This window comes from Pholis gunnellus (assembly GCF_910591455.1).
Source record: "Pholis gunnellus genome assembly, chromosome: 4".
Taxonomy (NCBI): Eukaryota; Metazoa; Chordata; class Actinopteri; order Perciformes; family Pholidae; genus Pholis; species Pholis gunnellus.
Window position 1 is genome coordinate 4,008,191 of NC_136530.1, and position 19,736 is coordinate 4,027,926.

The window sequence follows — 19,736 nt, forward strand, 5'->3', positions numbered from 1 at the left end:
TGCTGCTTGCTTACAGAACGGTGTCAGTGTTGGAATAACTCATCACATGTCACACATTATGTGACAAAGCATGCTATAGTTCCCCTTATATAGAGCATTTCTTTATGCCACCATCTATAGCTATAGAGATATAGATGTATAGATATATAGGATAGGTTGCAGGATTCAGCGAGCTCTGGTGCAGATCTTGAAGGGGTGCGGTGTGCGTGTGGCTCCAATGATTCCCTCCGTACTCAGCTCGACTCCGTCCAGGGTGGTAAAATTCAATTTCTGAAACAAACTGACGAAAAAGAGAAACAGCTCCATTCTTGCCAGGCCTTCACCCAGACATGCACGTTTCCCTGGAAAAGGAGAGCAGACATGCACAAGAACGTATGTGAGAGCACGGGAAATATTTCCTCTACTCTTATTATTTAGCGAACATCTTCATTTTAAATTTCTTCCCTTGTTGTTAAAATTTCCAAAGGTCGATTCTTTCAGTTGAGTAAAGGCTGGACAGACACTACAGGCTATTTTAGTTCCATATCTTCTTTGGACTATGGAAAGTAAAAATCCAAAATCAATATAGGTGTTTATTTTACTACTTTGTCTATTTGCGTCTGTAGATTTCTCCTAAATTCACCAAATATTAGCATTAGATAATGCCTCATTTGCATATGTAAACATAACATTTCAGAAAACTTGTAATACAAGAAAATAATTGTCTTAATGTAAGTAATCAACTGGGAGGCTGCGTGGTGATATGTATTAGATAACTACAGGTGAACAGGGTAAACATGTTATCAGTTAAATGTGAAAGTTACCTGCAGAGAAAGGTAAAAATGCGTCCCTCCTCACAAACTTCCCTTCAGCATCCAGGAAGTGTTCAGGGTTAAAGGAGTCAGGAGTTTCCCATTCAGTCTTGTCAAACAGCACAGAGGTCAGGTTGGGCATCACTGAAGTTCCCTGCACACACAAAGAGACAGGAATCAGTTTATTGTTTAAACAAAAGGCTAAGAAGAGATCCGTGGATCCACAGTTGATAAGGTGTGGTAAGGGTAGAGTCAACAAGTGGGTGTTGACACTGTAAAGAAAGCTGAACGGACGTCACAGGAGAGTTGTGTTTCCACGTTATGTTAGCTCAATGAATTACCAGTTATTTGTCATGTCAGATGTTCATATCATGTTCTCTCATTCATTTCAGCGGTTTGTCTGTACAAAATGTCACCACTTCATCCTCTTACCTTCTTACAATACAACAAATGTATTTGGACATTTTTCCCCTTCTTCCTCTTCTTTGATTATAAATCTCCAGGTGATGTCAGGACATTCAATGTTTATTGCAGTAACCTTACTTATCACAAACTGAACACAATTACACATTGTTTTCTATTCAATGCAGTTGTTTCACAATCTTTTATCCCTGTATAAGAAAAGCTAAAATCCTCGATTTGAACAAAGTGATTCAGCGTATTAATTAAATGAGTTGGTTTGTTTTTGCTAAACAAACTTTCTTTAATGGCTCAGTTTCATCAACATAAATAAATTACTTTTGGACTTTAAAACGCTCTGGAGCAGTTGGAAATGTTTGGATCACACAAGTCTGAAAAATCCCAACGCAAGAATCTAATTCTACTAATAGTGCAACACTGATCTTAATCTGACACTGTGCACAAATACCAGGTTTAAACAGAGTGTGGACGACTATTTCTGACTGAGGACAAATATATCTTTTTAAACTTTTGTTTAAAGCAGGGGTGTCAAACATACGGCCCGCGGGCCGGATCCGGCCCGCCACGTCATTTTATGTGGCCCGCGAATCTACCAGCAAAAAAAAAAAAAATGGAAATCGCGCACGATCCGCGCGCACACACCCCCACCAGCGTATGCGGCAGCAGCACCCCCCCCCCCCCCCCCCGCCGACGACGACGACGACGACGAAGGAGCAGCAGCAGCACCCCCCCCCCCCCCGCCGACGACGACGACGACGAAGGAGCAGCAGCCCCCCCCCCCCCCCCCGCCGACTACGACGACGAAGGAGCAGCAGCAGCCCCCCCCCCCCCCCGACAACCGGCCCTTTGGGGGCAACCATGATGCCGATGCGGCCCCAGAGCAACAATGAGTTTGACACCCCTGGTTTAAAGTATCCAGTAAATTATTAGTATTATGATTTTAGTTATACATGTGGAAATCCATTTTTGACAACTTTACAACCCCTGCTAAGTAGATGCACCTTGGGTATGAAGTAACCGCCCAGTGTCGTGTCCTTGGCGGCCATTCTGAGTCCATTGAGAGGAACAATGTTTCCCATCCTCTGGATCTCGTGGATGACGGCGTCTGTGTAGGGCAGGTTGGGTCTGTCTGCCATCCTGGGCTGCCGGGTCCGTCCGATCACTCCGTCTATCTCTGCCTGGACTTTGTCTAGGAAGTGAAATAAAAAGGTGTTTAATTGATCGACTAATGTGACGTCTTTGATCTTAAGCGTGTTCTGTCGCCGGTATCTGTTAATCTACTTCTTGTGCTGCTGCTGTGGGACACTTATCTGAACACCCACCCTGGATATGAGGGCTCCTGATGAGGTAGATGAGGCCCCACTGCAGGGTCTTCGAAGTGGTTTCGCTACCAGCCAGGAACAGATCCAAACAGCACAGAACCAGGTTGCCATCGTCGAAACCCAATTCACTGTTTCTGTTGTGCTGTTGAGCAAGGCGGAGGGACAAACATACAGTTAGTTTTTCTTATCTCATACATAGTGATTGGCCCGAGTCAACATTGTAAACACTATACTTTCTCCTCTATCAGGAAGATGTCGATGTAATCTCGTGGATTGCCAGGGTCCAGGTCCAACTTGTGCCTCTCTACCTCTCGCCTGATGGAGGCCTCCAAAGATTTGGAGCTGCTGAAGATGCCATTGTGAGGCCCCGGCAGGTGTTTCATCAGAGCTGGGAACGCATCATATAGCTGTTTGGAAAGTAAATATGGAACTTATTCAGTGGTGTTAAGATCTCACTTTAGCTTACAATATTTTCAGATTTTATTTTGACAGATTGACAAATTTGACTTGCATAAAAGACTATTTTATCAACTGATAATTAGATATAATCAAGTGTTTTGACACGCTGGTTCTGATCCATGTTATGAATGCCTTTAGCGTGAAGTTGCTCGTTGTGTCTCAGCTACTGTGCATCTTACGAGAGCCCATATGGAGCCCTCCAAATAGGCCATCTCAGTCAGATTCTTCAGCATGCTCTGGAAGTTGTGGTCGCTGTAGTCAAACCGTCTCCCAAACACTATCTGGCAGATGATGTTGGCCACAGCGTTGTTCAAGAGGGGCACCGGGTCCAATGGCTCACCTGAGCAGAAAGAAATGTCTGAATGTATTTTTGCTTTTCATTCGGTTACATTTTCTTCTTTTTTTCTGTCTGGTTCTTTTTTTTGCCAACCTTTCTCCTTCTCCATCGCCTCCTGCAGATGATGACTCTCCTCACAGATGCTCTGCTCCATGGAGCTCTTGGCCAGGCCAAAGGTACGTAACGTGGCCATGGCGAAACGCCGCTGTCTCCTCCACACTTTCCCATTACTGAAGAAAAGACCCGCTGAGACAGAGATGAACCACATGACATTACTACGGTAGGGATCAGGAGGCAGGTTGACTTCTTTAATACTGATGTGCTGTATGTTCGTGTGATTCACCTGAATTCCCTGAATAAATCCGGGTCACCATCGGGCTGTAAGGCCGGTCCACAAAGTTGTCGGCCTGTGTCACTATGGCTTCTTTCACCGTCTTCCACCCGGACACAAACACTGTTCTGTGTCTTCCCAGACGTATGCAGAACACATTCCCATAAACATCAGCTAGCTGTGGATGCAGGGGCAGAGAATGAGTGGCCTGTTGTCTAGCATGTGACTCTGATAAGATGCATATTTTAAGACAATAGTTCCTGTGACACTGACAAACTATCAGCAGGTTTTTACCATTGTTTTCTACCATAAATGTTTTAATATTTTGTTGAAGCAGAGTCTCATATGATTATTTTTTTTTTGCCCTTCATTTGAGGATCTGTCTCGACTTCATGCTAAAGTAGTGGAGTATATAGATAATAGGAAGCTTCCTTCCACCTTTCGCTGTAGCTCAAGTTTTCACAAAAAACACTTCTCCTCATAAAGTGAAAATATGATCTTACCTTGGTTAAGTAAATGTGAGGCTGTTTAGAGTCAATGTTGAATATGTTTCCCAAAAGAGGGAGAGCTGGTGGTCCCGGTGGAAAATTGGGTGGATCCTTTTTGTTCCGAAAAGACACCACAAGGAGAACGGCAACAATAAAAAGCAGCATTCCGCTCAGATCAAGCCACAGAAACAAATCACACAGCCACATAGTGAGGCAGAGAAGAGAGCAAGGGACTGATGAGGTTCACTTGCTCTGGTACTTTGCTGACTCGCAACATCTGTGGATATAGTGACCTTTGTGTGTGACAGAGAGTGAGGACACACCTCCATTAACCAAATACAGAGAATAAACTAAAAACTGGCCCAAAGTTACACACCATAACAAAGTGGGAGCTTTCTATCCTTTTTCTTTCACAGTCCATCAAGAGTGGAATGCTAAATAGATAGATGAGTTTAGACTTGTGGCTGTTGAGAGTAGAACTTTATGTTCCTCAATGACGCTTTCTATAACTGACTCTCTGATGTCATCAAAGACGAGCTGGAAGAAGAAGAAGAAGAAGAAGAAGAAGAAGAAGAAGAAGAAGAAGAAGAAGAAGAAGAAGAAGAAGAAGAAGGCGGCGGCGGCGGCGGCGGCGGCGGCGGCGGCGGCGGCGGCGGCGGCGGCGGCGGCTTCGTCCACTAACCAGTAAGATTTGTCATACTGTCAATTTTTCCCCTTTTCTTATCCTGTGAAACCAATGTGGAAGTGCCTTAAACTTTTTTTCTAATGAATAGCCGGGGTGACTGGTTGCAAAAAGAAGTGAAAATGACTCTACTTCTCACTTGATTTACTACGTCGGTAAACATTGTAAACATGACTTTATGGTCTTAATTACTAGTTTAAGTCTTTTTCAATACAGCATGATGTTCCGAGGCATCCCCGGGTCAGACAAGAGCTATAATCCCTCTAGTGTGTTTCTCCAGAAAAGGTCGGGGTAGCCGTTGTGGTGTGGACGGTCCACAAAAACCTGTATTTTATCTACTCCCCCCATCTCATACCACCCTGGTTCCAAGAATATTAATCCAGATTCCTTTTCCCACCTGTTACAGTCAGAGAATTACTCTTCACATCTTGGATGCCACCCTGGTGTGACAAGCACCACTTTTCACCAGCTATGAATGTGTGTCTGTTTTATTTACTTATGAAGTAAAACCAGGTTTGTGATCAATTCATTCAGATCCTTTATTGATTGTTAACAAATGTACTCAAATAGTTTGTTGATAATTATTTCAGTTATTATTATAGAATGGTTGATACACGACATGTCATTTTAAAGAACATGTTTATAAAAACTTGATATATTTTGTCATTAATAACTACTACAAGGGTAATATCTTAAAAGCAGTGCCATTATTACAAGAATATTTTGTACAAAAATAACTATCACATGTAACCCTAACCCACTCAAATGTACAGGCAGAGAGACTAAACAAGTCCTCAATAGGATGGAAAAATAACTAAAGATTTCTCTCCTTAAGCGGTTTTGCTTAGTCTTCTTACACGTTATTTAGAAAGAAATCAATTCAGTGAGATGTTACATAATTCAGCGAGCCTTGGCGTAAACCTTGAAGGGGTGTGGTACGCGTGTAATTCCAGTTACTCCTTCTGTACTCAACTCTACTCCATCAGGAACAGAGAAAGAGAACTTCTGTAGTAAACCGACCAGAAACAGGAACAGCTCCATCTTGGCCAGGTTTTCACCGAGACACACACGTTTCCCTGAAGAGTCCACAAACACACATAAAGGTGTAAGAGCTCAAGAGAAATATATATTCCTTTTCAGGTTAGGGGTAAGATTGAGGTGGATGGAGTTTACCTGCAGAGAAAGCCAGGAGAGCTTCTCTCTTCACAAACTTTCCCTCAGCATCCAGGAAGTGTCCAGGGTTGAAGGTGTCCGGAGTCTCCCATTCAGTCTTGTCGAACAGCACAGTGGTTAGGTTGGGCAACAAGGACGTACCCTAGAAAACAAGATCCATATGCTAACTCTAAGCAATTCACTCACATTTTACAAATAATCGTGTTAAGACTTAAAATAACTGTGCGCTATATTCACCTTGGGTATGAAGTAACCGCCCAGCATCGTATCCTTGGCGGCCATTCTGAGTCCATTGAGAGAAACAATGTTTCCCATCCTCTGGACCTCGTGGAGGACAGCATCAGTGTAGGGCAGGTTGGGTCTGTCTGCCATTGCTGGCTGTCGGGTCCGTCCGATCACTCCGTCTACTTCTGCCTGCACTTTATCTAGGAAAACAAGAACATGTAAGGAACAGGGTGAGCCATCATCCTCAGCTGTACTTTGTGATCAGTGCTTGTTAACAAATATTAGCATGCTACATGCTAAACTAAGATTGTAAAACAGCATGTTAGCATTGTTGCTGTGAGAAATGCATTTAGATCATAGCAGCCTCACAGAGCAGAAGATTGTTGTCTGTTTTTTCATTGTCGGGCCGAGCACGTGACCTACCCTTAATATCAGGGTTATTCATGAGATAAACCAAAGCCCAAAGCAAAGTGGTGGAGGTTGTCTCCGTTCCAGCCATGAACAGATCCATAGAGTTCAGAGCCAGATTGGTCTCAGTGAAACCCAGATCAGACTCTTTGTGCTATACAGAAACACATACAAAATCCATTATTGAGTGATTGATAGATTGACAGGAAGGGCAACACTTTGTCCTACACTGCAGTTGTTCACTTACATTCTTCATTTCAATGATGAAAGCGTCCATGTAGTCCCGGGGATCGCTGTGGTCCAGGTCCTTCTTGTGGCTCTCTATCTCCTGACCAATGAAGTCCAGGATGGCGTTGAAATGAGTGAACATTTTGTTGTGAGGACCTGGCAAGTGCTTCATCACTCCGGGGTATGACTGATACAGCTATTCGGAAGAAACAGTAGATGAGAGAAATTTCCAAACACATCACCTTTCACCTTTCTTGATTAATGTATTAATTACTGACTTACCAGACCCCATACAGAGCCTTCCAGTTGAAGAACTTCAGACAAATACTTCAGCATGGTCTGGAAGTTGTGGTCGCTGTAGTCAAACCGTTTCCCCATCACCAGCTGGCAAATGATGTTGGACGTAGCATTGTTGAAGAGGCTTGCTGGGTTGAAAGGTTCACCTGGAAGAGAGGAGTCTACACTTTAGACAATTCTATTCTACTGAAGAGCTGTTGATAATGACCTCATTGTTTCAGTGGCGGGCCGTCAGGGCCTGCAAAGCCTTCTCTGCTGGCCTAAACAGAATCACAAAGTTATAGCTATTTTATAATTTAATAATTTTTCTTAAATACACTACATGTATCATAATTTATCAAAATATTTTTCCCATTATCTTATTTTCTCATTGCACAGCTACTGTGTTCCTCAGTTGCTCTGCTTCCAGTGCAGCTTGTTTTAAGTAGAGCTTTTATCCAATCAGATTTCACCTCTGTGTCTCTAGGTAAGAAGAGAGGCCGAAGTGCGTCCCTGTGCGGTTTAAGTGAATGGGGACGATATTGTTGATTGTCATAGTCTTCAACCAATCAGATCTTTAGTTTAACATTCTTTGACTTGCCAGAGCAGCCTGCTGGCCTACAACTACGTCAGCATTACGTGCAGCTCTGTTTGCAGCAGCAGCCTGCAGTGAGATTCAACGTGTGCTGTGATTGGTCAGTGGGCGAGCACGTGACTATTGTGAAACACTTACAGCAGAGGCTTAGTCGGAGTAGTAAAAGTTAAAATTGAAAGTTATGGATGAAATTATGATATTTTTTGCATTTTGCTTGGTGTAGATTGTTTTTTTGTTTTTTTACCTAGCTTTGTTTTTTAACACTCAATGGCAGAAATTGGAAGAGAAACGGATTTGTGAGTTGGGATTCAACTGTTTGTCAACAAAGAAAGGAGGATGTGATCAGCATTTGGTAAGTCAACTGGTTCGTTTTTTTACATCTAATATCTGAATGGCCCTTGAGTGTGTAGCAGAATGCGTGTTACTGCTGTTGTTTTTCCGTTAAGCTAGTTAGCCTAGCCTCCCAGAACACTTGCGGAGCCTCAGCTGTTTTTGTTCCGGTTCAGAGGTCACACAGACCGCTGTCTCCTAGTGAGCGCAGAAAACATTATATTTCCTACAATTTAAGCTTCTGCATTTTCCAAATGCACTAGTAGTATTCAAACTTATTGTTCGGTTTGTAAGCCTCGTACCGAACGGTTTAATACGAATACGTAACGTTATATAGTTACAGCCCAAGAAACAAATAATAACCCTAGCTGTGGCGCCATCATGTGGTTATAAAGTGGTATTTCAGCAGTGAAGGCCCAGGTATAAAAATGCACGGCCCGCCACTGCATTGTTTACACCACCTTTCTCCTTCTCTATCTCCTCCTGCAGGTGTCGGATCTCCTCACAGATACTCTGCTCCATGGTGCTTTTGCCCAGCCCGAAGTTACGTAAGGTAGACAAGGCAAAGCGTCGCTGTCTCTTCCATGTTTCACCGTTGCTCATGAACAGACCACCTAGACACAAGCATGCAGAGGAAGTGAGGTTAATGACTCAAGGGAACTAATTCCTTCACAATATGAGACAAGAGAGAGAAAGAGAGAGAGAGATTTGCACACCTGTGTCTCCTGAGTAAAACCTGTCAGTGATTGGATTGAATGGTCGATCCACAAAGTTGTCGGCTTGTGTCACTATGGCTTCCTTCACCATCTTGTATCCGGAGACAAACACCATCTTTTCACTACCGAGGCGGACACTGAACACATTCCCGTAGATGTCAGCCAGCTGTGGACAATGAATCAAGTTAAAACACGTTGATGAACGCCCACACACGACTGCACCAGGGGACTTTTTAAATTGTTCAAAAACAAGACCTACCATTATCTGATATGAGCAGCCAATTTGACCAGTATCTGCTATTAGATTTATCTATACAAAATAGTAATTTTAACACAAATGCACATTTCCTGAATAGTGAACAAATTAAAGTTACATCCGGGTGAACCATTAAAAATCATTGAAATCACTTTCTTTCTTTTTTTGTCACACAAAATTATACTTATTGTTATTGTCCACATACTTCACTATCACAATACAAATTGCACAATAGTGTTTGTGAAAGATCTTGAACTGACTGGAAATTCCATTGAGTTAATCAAATAAATAGTTTGAATCTATTAGAATGTCTCAATAAAATTCACACTGAAATGAAAATATGCATTAAACTTTACCTTTGAAAAATACTTGTATGGATGTTTCCTGTCCATGCTGAAAAAATTCCCCACAAGGGGAAGAGCAAACGGTCCTGGAGGATAATTTGGAGGATTCCTGTTTTTGAGGAAGTCTGCTATTATGATAAAAACGAAAATAAAGAGGAAGAGCACCTTGAAGTCAAAATCCAGCAAAAAATTAAAAATCCCCATCGTTAAAGAGAGTTGAACCAGCAGCAGAATGAAGATCTGAGCTTCTGCCTTCTCATGAACCGCCCAATGTTATATAATACCTATTCATGTACAACAACATTACAGGGCGGACGACTTAAAAAAAAAAAATCTCTTAATCACAGTCTGCACAAAAGTGTTTGTGACACTTTACAAGCAGCTCCATGAGCAATAACGATCTCATTGAGTGCAAAAGCCATTCAGTGACCTTAGACTGAGGTTAGCTGTTCGTAGGGTAAACATTGTCTGAGCCAACATACAAAGTAGAGTGGGAGGAGGCTGCATGTCAATGAGTTTCTAGGCAGGAACAGATCCAGACAAAATAGAAGCAGATTTCCACAGTCAAAACCTAGTGGTCTGTTTCTGTTGTACTATCAGGTAAAGCAGAGGAACAAACATTCAGCCACATACAGTCAGTAAGTTTTGGGTTTTCATACATATTGATTGGCTTTGTCAACATTATCAACACCATACTTTCTCCTCTATTTTAAAGAACATATTTCTAACAAATGTGTTCATGAAATGTTTATACATTTTGTCATTAATTACAAGGACAAAGGGAAATGTGTTTTAATAATGTTCTCACATAAAACAAAATATACAGAGAGAATAAAGGTATTCAGTACATTAGGCAATGACACAACAGTAAAAGGTTGAGATTAACTACAGCTTTCTCTCCTAAAGCATGTTGCTTTGTTCAGTTTATTACACAATGTTTGGATAAAAAGTGACTCAGTGAGATGTTACATAAATCAGCGAGCCTTTGCGTAAACTTTGAAGGGGTGTGGTACGCGTGTAGCTCCAGTTACTCCTTCTGTACTCAACTCTACTCCATCAGGAACACAGAAAGAGAACTTCTGTAGTAAACCGACCAGAAACAGGAACAGCTCCATCCTGGCCAGGTTTTCACCGAGACACACACGTTTCCCTGAAGAGTCCACAAACACATATGAAGGCATAAGAGCTCAGGATTAAGAATATATTCTGGTTCAGGTTATGCTTTAGACTGAGGTGAATGTGGTTTACCTGCAGAGAAAGGCAGGAAAGCTTCTTTCTTCACAAACTTTCCCTCAGCATTCAGGAAGTGTCCAGGGTTGAAGGTGTCTGGAGTCTCCCATTCAGTCTTGTCAAACAGCACAGATGTTAGGTTGAGCATCAAGTGTGTACCCTAGAAAACAACATCCATAAGTTGAAACCAAGCAATTTTACAATAACACATTTTTTCTTCCAAAAACTTCCTGTCACAAATGTTGACTGTGTGCTACATGCACCTTGGGTATGAAGTAATCGCCCAGTGTCGTATCATTGGCGGCCATTCTGAATCCAGAAAAGGGAACAATGTTTCCCATCCTCTGGATCTCGTGGACGACAGCATCAGTGAAGGGCAGGTTGGGTCTGTCTGCCATACTGGGCGGTCGGGTCCGTCCGATCACTCCGTCTATTTCTGCCTGGACTTTATCTAGGAAAACAAGAACATGTAAGGAACAAGGTGAGCCATCATCCTCAGCTGTACTTTGTGATCAGTGCTTTTTAACAAATATTAGCATGCTACATGCTAAACTAAGATTGTAGAACAGCATGTTAGCATTGTTGCTGTGAGAAATGCATTTAGATCATAGCAGCCTCACAGAGCAGAAGATTGTTGTCTGTTTTTTCATTGTCGGGCCGAGCGCGTGACCTACCCTTAATATCAGGGTTATTCATGAGATAAACCAAAGCCCAAAGCAAAGTGGTGAAGGTTGTCTCCGTTCCAGCCATGAACAGATCCATAGAGTTCAGAGCCAGATTGGTCTCAGTGAAACCCAGATCAGACTCTTTGTGCTATACAGAAACACATACAAAATCCATTATTGAGTGATTGATAGATTGACAGGAAGGGCAACACTTTGTCCTACACTGCAGTTGTTCACTTACATTCTTCATTTCAATGATGAAAGCGTCCATGTAGTCCCGGGGATCGCTGTGGTCCAGGTCCTTCTTGTGGCTCTCTACCTCCTGACCAATGAAGTCCAGGATGGCGTTGAAATTAGTGAACATTTTGTTGTGAGGACCTGGCAAGTGCTTCATCACTCCGGGGAATGACTGATACATCTATTCGGAAGAAACAGTAGATGAGAGAAATTTCCAAACACATCACCTTTCACCTTTCTTGATTAATTTAACCACAGACTTGGATCTCTCGGTCTGTTAAGGAGGATTGACTCTTTCAATCCCACCAGAATCTTGTCTCTCTGTCAATGATTGAACAAAATGGATATTACTGACTTACCAGACCCCATACAGAGCCTTCCAGTTTAAGAACTTCAGACAAATACTTCAGCATGGTCTGGAAGTTGTGGTCGCTGTAGTCAAACCGTTTCCCCATCACCAGCTGGCAAATGATGTTGGACGTAGCATTGTTGAAGAGGCTTGCTGGGTTGAAAGGTTCACCTGGAAGAGAGGAGTCTACACTTTAGACAATGCTATTCTACTGAAGAGCTGTTGATAATGACCTCATCGTTTACACCACCTTTCTCCTTCTCTATCTCCTCCTGCAGGTGTCGGATCTCCTCACAGATACTCTGCTCCGTGGTGCTTTTGCCCACGCCGAAGTTACGTAAGGTAGACAAGGCAAAGCGTCGCTGTCTCTTCCATGTTTCACCGTTGCTCATGAACAGACCACCTAGACACAAGCATGCAGAGGAAGTGAGGTTAATGACTGAAGGGAACTAATTCCTTCACAATATGAGACAAGAGAGAGAAAGAGAGAGAGATTTATACACCTGAGTCTCCTGAGTAAACCCTGTCAATGATTGGATTGAATGGTCGATCCACAAAGTTGTCGGCTTGTGTCACTATGGCTTCCTTCACCATCTTGTATCCAGACACAAACACCATTTTGTCAACACCGAGACGGATACTGAACACATTCCCGTAGACGTCAGCCAGCTGTGGAAAATTAATCATGGAACAAACTATGATGAACCAGAATACACGACTGCATCATATTACATTTTTAAATAGTTCAAAAGGAAAACCTGCCTACGCACAATGAGGATCAAATGGGCAGCAGGTGTAACAAGCATTATCAGCATTATCATTTATAATAATAATTTGACCACCAGATATCAGTATCTGCCATTAGTTTCTATATAAGAAACAGGGAAACTGTGCCCGCACGAGAGTGCCATTTAGTGGGCCGTGGAGATAGTGCCAAATTGTTAGATTAAATACAAGAATCAATTTTTTTGTAATATACAAAGCTCATTATTTTTTATATCTAAATGTGTCAAATTTCAAATTGGTAGAGACAAACATGTAAAAACACAAAATGGAGCTCTAAAGCATGGTGAGGAAATGTGACCCTGAAGACATTAAATTTGGATTAATGACGGCAGGCAGTGATGGGTGGGGGTAAGCAGAATATATATTTTCGTCAATACAGCTGACATTGGCATTACACATATTTACAGCACAGTTAATTTCTTTCTAATTTCTTTTGTTATGTTTTTTTAATTAACAACCAGAAGCGGGTCTTTTGATTGAAGCAAAAAATAGTTGAAATGGCTACAGTTTTCTTTAGTACATTGACAAAGTTGTTGTTGTCCATATACTCCACAATCCTTAGAGCAATACCACAGTTTGTAAAAGATATTGAACTTAAATTCAATTAAATCAATCAATCAAACAAACTAATTCAGTTTAAATGTATTAGGGTGTCTCAATAAAATTCACACCTAAAAATGAAAATATACATGTTTTTAACTTTACCTTTGTAAAATAAATGTATGGATGTTTCCTGTCCACACTAAAGAAATTCCCCACCAGGGGAAGAGACCACGGTCCTGGAGGATAATTTGGAGGATTCCTGTTCTTGAGGAAGTCTGCTATTATGATAAAAATGAAAATACACAGGAATAACCCCTTAAGGTCAAAACCCAGCAAAAAGTAATTAAACCACATCGTTAAAGAGAGTTGAACCAGCAGCAGGAGGAAGGTCTGAGCTTTACAATACTTAACACTACACTGCAAACTACTAACGTTTCAGTACACAACTTAAAAACAAATCAGTCACTTGGACTCTGCTCAAAAGTCCTTATGACAGTGGACTAAGATAACCAAACATAGCTTTTTGATCTCTGTCATAGTACAAATGATTCAACCGTAAAGTATTATAATGCCATCGTATTATGATAGCAATGATGAATGAGCAACCATATCAGCTTAGCAATATCATAACACACACATGCAACACGCCCACTGTGACCTTAGATTGGATGTTGAAAATACATAGTGCAGAGGGAATAAAACCTGTGGAGCCACATTTAAAGGTATACTAAATGAATACACATGCTGCTTTTGCTTTTAATGATTGTAACAGTGAATAACGACCTACCTACAGGAACAGTGTAGTTCCTTAATCCCATTGTCTGATGTCTCGATCACCCGGTGATGTGGTGGTTTGCTTTTACACTGTGATCTGTAGGTTTTGGCTTCTATAATTTGAAGGATTCCTGTTTTTGAGGAAGTCTGCTATTATGATAAAAATAAATATTAACAGGAATAACTCCCTTGATGCCAAAACTCAGTAAAAAATTATAAAGCCACATAGTTAAAGAGAGTTGAACCAGCAGCAGGAGGAAGGTCTGAGCTTCTTAAGACGTTTTTCTTCCTTATAAAACAACAGTTATATAATGCTTGTTCACACTAATTTAACTATTTTGTGGTCCACACACCCAGTATTTACACAACCTAATGACATTAAAATGTCTCAGATGTTTATCTTCTTAATATGTATTTGCTGCTGAACCAGTTTTACATCCTGGATATATCCTTCAAACGCATACTGTATAAACTGCTGTCTGCTTCTCTCTGAAATCGCTTTTTTAGAGAGTTTTTACAAAAATGTGTTAATATTTATTCAGTGAGTTCAATTAGTGACAGTGTGGCTCCATGGGAGCTGTGACAGCTTCAGGGCGTAGCAGCAGGGGCGGGGCTTAGCAAAGGGTTAATTCAAGTATTTTGCTCTCGTATAAGACATCGTTGTACTTATCAGATGTGTTGAAATGGTTTAATTTAGTTCATTATTAACTAATGGCTTATACACGGCATAACTGGTCATTGGTGTGAAGAAAACTTGTAAATTGTAAGTTTACTGAACGTAGCTCATGTTTATGGAGTCGCTATTCATTTTGTTATTAATAACAAGGACAAAGGGAAATGTTTTATCAACGGTGCCATTTATACAACAATATTTATCTAAGTAATAACTTCATCACATAGAATTAAATGTACAGTCAGAGAGAATAAAAGTCATCAGTACATGAGGCAATGACACAGCATTGAAAGCTTGAGATTAACAACAGCTTTCTCTCCTCAAGCGTTAAGATGAAAAATGACTCAGTGAGATGTTGCATTATTCAGCGAGCCTTGGCGTGAACCTTGAAGGGGTGTGGTACGCGTGTAAATCCAGTTATTGCTTCTGTACTCAACTCTACTCCATCAGGAACAGAGAAAGAGAACTTCTGTAGTAAACCGACCAGAAACAGGAACAGCTCCATCCTGGCCAGGTTTTCACCGAGACACACACGTTTCCCTGAAGAGTCCACAAACACATATGAAGGCATAAGAGCTCAGGATTAAGAATATATTCTGGTTCAGGTTATGCTTTAGACTGAGGTGAATGTGGTTTACCTGCAGAGAAAGGCAGGAAAGCTTCTTTCTTCACAAACTTTCCCTCAGCATTCAGGAAGTGTCCAGGGTTGAAGGTGTCTGGAGTCTCCCATTCAGTCTTGTCAAACAGCACAGTGGTTAGGTTGGGCATCAAGGAAGTACCCTAGAAAACAACGTCCATAGATTGAAACCAACCCATTCTACACCAACAATAATGGTATTTTAGAGATAATTCTTTTAGGACTTAAAATAACTGTTTGCTAAATGCACCTTGGGTATAAAGAAACCACCCAGTGTCGTATCCTTGGCGGCCATTCTGAGTCCATTGAGAGGAACAATGTTTCCCATCCTCTGGATCTCGTGGAGGACAGCATCAGTGTAGGGCAGGTTGGGTCTGTCTGCCATTGCTGGCTGTCGCGTCTGTCCCATCACTCCGTCTATTTCTGCCTGAACTTTGTCTAGAAAAACACATAAATCTAAGGAATTACCCTTACAGCAACAGGATGAGAAAAACTTAAATTACATTTGAATCTCTTAATACAGGAGTGGCCAAACCTTTTTAGATTGTGGGCGATATACAGAAAAATATAAGGAGTCAAAGGCCAATCCATAGTAAATGTGTAGTTTTCAAACAGTTATACTGCAAAAGTCTGTGTTTCTACACCAGAACACCGCCATAGAAAATGTATTTTCTATCAGAATGGATCAGTTTAACATCTGACATTAAAGCAGTAGTTTATTGTTGTGTCCACATATTACAAAAAGTATTTATTCATCTGCTCATAAATTCACTTTAAATGAATTCAATACTTTTAAACAACTCGAATACAGTGCATAACCTGAGTGCCCACTTCAACTAGCATGATGTTATGTGTAAATCTGTAATTAACCTGAGTGCCCACTTCAACTAGCATGATGTTATGTGTAAATCTGTAATTAAGTGAAGTTAATTCAGGCAGAAATAACTATAACGGTTTCTGTTCATGACCTAAAGGCCCACTTGTAGATATTTAAGATTATGATGCAAATGTAAACGTTAGATGTAAATCTGTCAGTAATATTAAGATGTAACAAACAGAACAGGCAGAAATGGTAAAATATTGATATCTGTGCGAGAGATTTCACAGCATTTAGTCTACATCTAGTATTTAAACTAGAAAGTTTGGGCTGTAGTTTGGCCCCAGCCTTAATGTGTGAATTTTTTACATTCTCATCAGCCTCAGCTACACTAAAATGATGAACATCAGCATGTGAGCATCACCATTGTGAGATATGGCAACATGCCGACGTTAGCATTGAGCTCAAAGCATCATTGTGCCCCACAGAGCCGTTAGCAAGGCTGGACACTTTTCCTCACTGTAGAGCCATGTCACCTACCCTGGATATCAGGGTTTCTTATGAGGAAAACCAGAGCCCACAGCAAAGTGGTGGAGGTTGTCTCCGTTCCAGCCAGGAACAGGTCCATAGAGTTCATTGCCAGATTGGTCTCATTGAAACCCAGATCAGACTCTTTGTGCTATTCAGAAACAGGGAAAAGATGCAGTAATGAGTGGCTGGTAGATGGATAGGAGGGGCTACACAGTTCTGTACATTGCAGTTGTTCACTTACATTCTCCATTTCAATGATGAACGCGTCAATGTAGTCCCGGGGATCACTGTGGTCCAGGTCCTTCTTGTGGCTCTCTACCTCCTGACCGATGAAGTCCAGAATGGCATCGTAGTGGCTGAAGATTGTGTTGTGAGGACCTGGCAAGTGCTTCATCACTCCGGGAAATGACTCATACAGCTACTCAGAAGAAACAGTAGATCACCTTTCATTACCTTTTGTGATTTTGACCAAAGATTGAGCCTCTCAGGGAGGATCGAGTCCCACAATCCCAGAATGCTGTCTCTCTGTCAATGATTGAACTGGATATTACTGACTTACCGTACCCCATACAGAGCCCTCCAGCAGGAGAACTTCAGACAAATACTTCAGCATGATCTGGAAGTTGTGGTCGCTGTAGTCAAACCGTTTCCCCATCACCAGCTGGCAAATGATGTTGGACACAGCATTGTTGAAGAGGCCTGCTGGGTAGAACGGTTCACCTGGAGGAGAGCAGTCTATGTTTCAGACCATGCTATACTACACTCAAAAAACCAACGCTTTCAACGAACTTAAGAAAATCATGGAAAGTATTTCCACACGATTAAATTGCTTTCTTTAAGCGTTAAGTAATTGGTCCAACAAAATTTACTGGGGTCAGATCAACTTGATTTATTAGGGTTAGTTCAACTTATTTACTCGGGTTGGGTCCGACTTAACTTAATAAGGTTGGTCTAACTATTTTTACAGTAGTAAAATTACAGTAGTAAATTAAGTTGGACCAACAGAATTGCTTCATGATTAAAGAAAGCAGTTTAATCGTGTGGAAATACTTTCCATCATATTATTAAGTTCCTTGAAAGAGTTGTTTTGTACTGAAGAGCTGTTGATAATGACGTCATTTTTTCGCCACCTTTCTCCTTCTCTATCTCCTCCTGCAGGTGTCGGATCTCCTCACAGATACTCTGCTCCGTGGTGCTTTTGCCCACGCCGAAGTTACGTAAAGTAGACATGGCAAAGCGTCGCTGTCTCTTCCATGTTTCACCGTTGCTCAAGAACAGACCACCTAGACACAAGCATGCAGAGGAAGTGGGGTTAACGACTCAAGGGAACTAATTCCTGCACATGAGCACCACGTTGTCATCCGAATAACTACGTAAACTAAGTAAAATGTAAATAATATAATATGGAAAACATGTCACAAACACAATCACTTCAAGAATAACTCAACAGCAGTCTAATACTCTAGTCTCCTGGTTGAAAGTCATGTGTTTGTTTGACCCTCACACCCGCCATTTGTTGGCTTAATATATCATCACACCCACGGAGCATTTTCTCTGAGGATCTAATAACGAAACAGACGGGTTTACAATGTAGTTACTTGGAAGACTAGTGCGTTACATACAGACGCTAAAGGGTGACCTTTGCGTTGGTATGCAGAGGAGCGTGACAAAACGTTGGTATTTGACGCCCTGGGAATGAGAACGGGAAAACATTAGACAAGAGAAAGAGAGAGATTTGTACACCTGAATCTCCGAAGTAAATCCTGTTGGCGACTGCACTGTTTGGTCGATCCACAAAGTTGTCGGCTTGTGTCACTATGGCTTCTTTCACCATCTTGTACCCAGACACAAACACCAACTTTTCGCTGCCGAGGCGGACGCTGAACACATTCCCATAGATGTCAGCCAGCTGTGGACAATGAATCATGAAACAAACTATGATGAACCGGAACACACTACTTCAGCATATGAAATAATTCAGAAACAAAACCTACCAATGCACGATAAGGATCAAATGGGCTACCAAGTGTATCAAGATCAGCATTATCTTTTATATTAACAATCTGACCAACAGATGTATCTGACATTTGTTTTTATGTTTAAAAGAAAAACGGTAATTGTTTAAAGTGAACAATTTCAAGTTTCATTCTCTCTGTGATTTAAAAATAATTGAAATGGCTTTTAGCACATTTGAAAAGTCATAGTAGTATTTTAATGTCTCAATAAAATTCACATTTAATAAGGAAACTATGGATGTATTCAACTTTACCTTGGTAAAATAAATGTACTGATGTTTCCTGTCCACACTGAAGAAATTCCCCACAAGGGGAAGAGACAACGGTCCTGGAGGATAATTTGGAGGATTCCTGTTTTTGAGGAAGTCTGCTATTATGATAAAAATAAACGTAAACAGGAATAACCCCTTGATGTCAAAACCCAGCAAAAAATTATAAAGCCACATTTTTAAAGAGAGTTGAACCAGCTGCAGGACGAAGGTCTGAGCTTCTCAAGACTTGACCCTACACTGCACGCTACTAATTACTGTACATATAACACTTCAAAACTAAGTTGGACTTTGCTCGGAAGTCTTAGATAACCAGACACAAAGAAACGGACATTTTCCTTGTCAAGATCTCTGTCAAATTATCTATTTACTCAGTTTTTGTTGTTACACGTGCTGCAGCATTATGGATCAACAGTGGAGTCTTAAGATACTTCTTAGAGCAGCCTGATAATAAGGAATTATCATTAGATAATTGATTGTGTTGTGGGCCTGGCACTAGTAGAATAATGTCTGTTTTGTCTGAGTTTAACACAAGGATGAAATTATTTTTGAGGAAGTCTGCTATTATGATAAAAATAAACGTAAACAGGAATAACCCCTTGAAGTCAAAACCCAGCAAAAAACTATAAAGCTACATAAAGAGAGTTAAACCTGCATAACAAGCTAAACACACAGCAACCTTTTCCTTTGGCAAACACGATCTCTGTCATCGAACAAATGATGAAACTGATCAATTATCAAGTAATATTATGTCAAGAACTATGATGGCAATAACTCATGAGAAACAACAATCTCAGCTCAGAAATGTGACAACACACAAGTGCAAAAC

General features: G+C 41.1%; 1 protein-coding gene and 1 pseudogene across 2 annotated transcripts; both read right to left on the reverse strand.

Annotated features, from left to right (window-relative positions):
• Positions 1-165: 165 nt before the first annotated feature.
• Positions 166-9,795, reverse strand: LOC306694813 (annotated as a pseudogene). The gene is made up of 17 exons (XR_013767727.1): positions 9,394-9,795; positions 8,782-8,947; positions 8,527-8,679; positions 7,147-7,307; positions 6,884-7,060; positions 6,652-6,790; positions 6,004-6,428; positions 5,736-5,906; positions 4,164-4,381; positions 3,673-3,838; positions 3,423-3,575; positions 3,172-3,332; positions 2,762-2,940; positions 2,534-2,667; positions 2,213-2,400; positions 804-945; positions 166-341 (listed from the first exon to the last, which is right to left on the reverse strand). The product of XR_013767727.1 is annotated as an uncharacterized misc_RNA (transcript).
• A 560-nt stretch (positions 9,796-10,355) lies between these two features.
• Positions 10,356-19,159, reverse strand: LOC306694814 (uncharacterized protein; the record flags this gene model as incomplete). The annotated part of the gene is made up of 19 exons (XM_079157841.1): positions 18,893-19,159; positions 18,367-18,532; positions 17,754-17,906; positions 17,183-17,343; positions 16,865-17,041; positions 16,633-16,771; positions 15,526-15,713; positions 15,277-15,418; positions 15,008-15,178; positions 13,979-14,096; positions 13,354-13,618; positions 12,366-12,531; positions 12,113-12,265; positions 11,873-12,033; positions 11,518-11,694; positions 11,286-11,424; positions 10,875-11,062; positions 10,630-10,771; positions 10,356-10,531 (listed from the first exon to the last, which is right to left on the reverse strand). The coding sequence occupies exons 1-19, from the start codon at positions 19,082-19,084 to the stop codon at positions 10,356-10,358; spliced, it is 3,174 nt and encodes a 1,057-aa protein (XP_079013967.1). The 5' UTR covers positions 19,085-19,159.
• Positions 19,160-19,736: the final 577 nt, after the last annotated feature.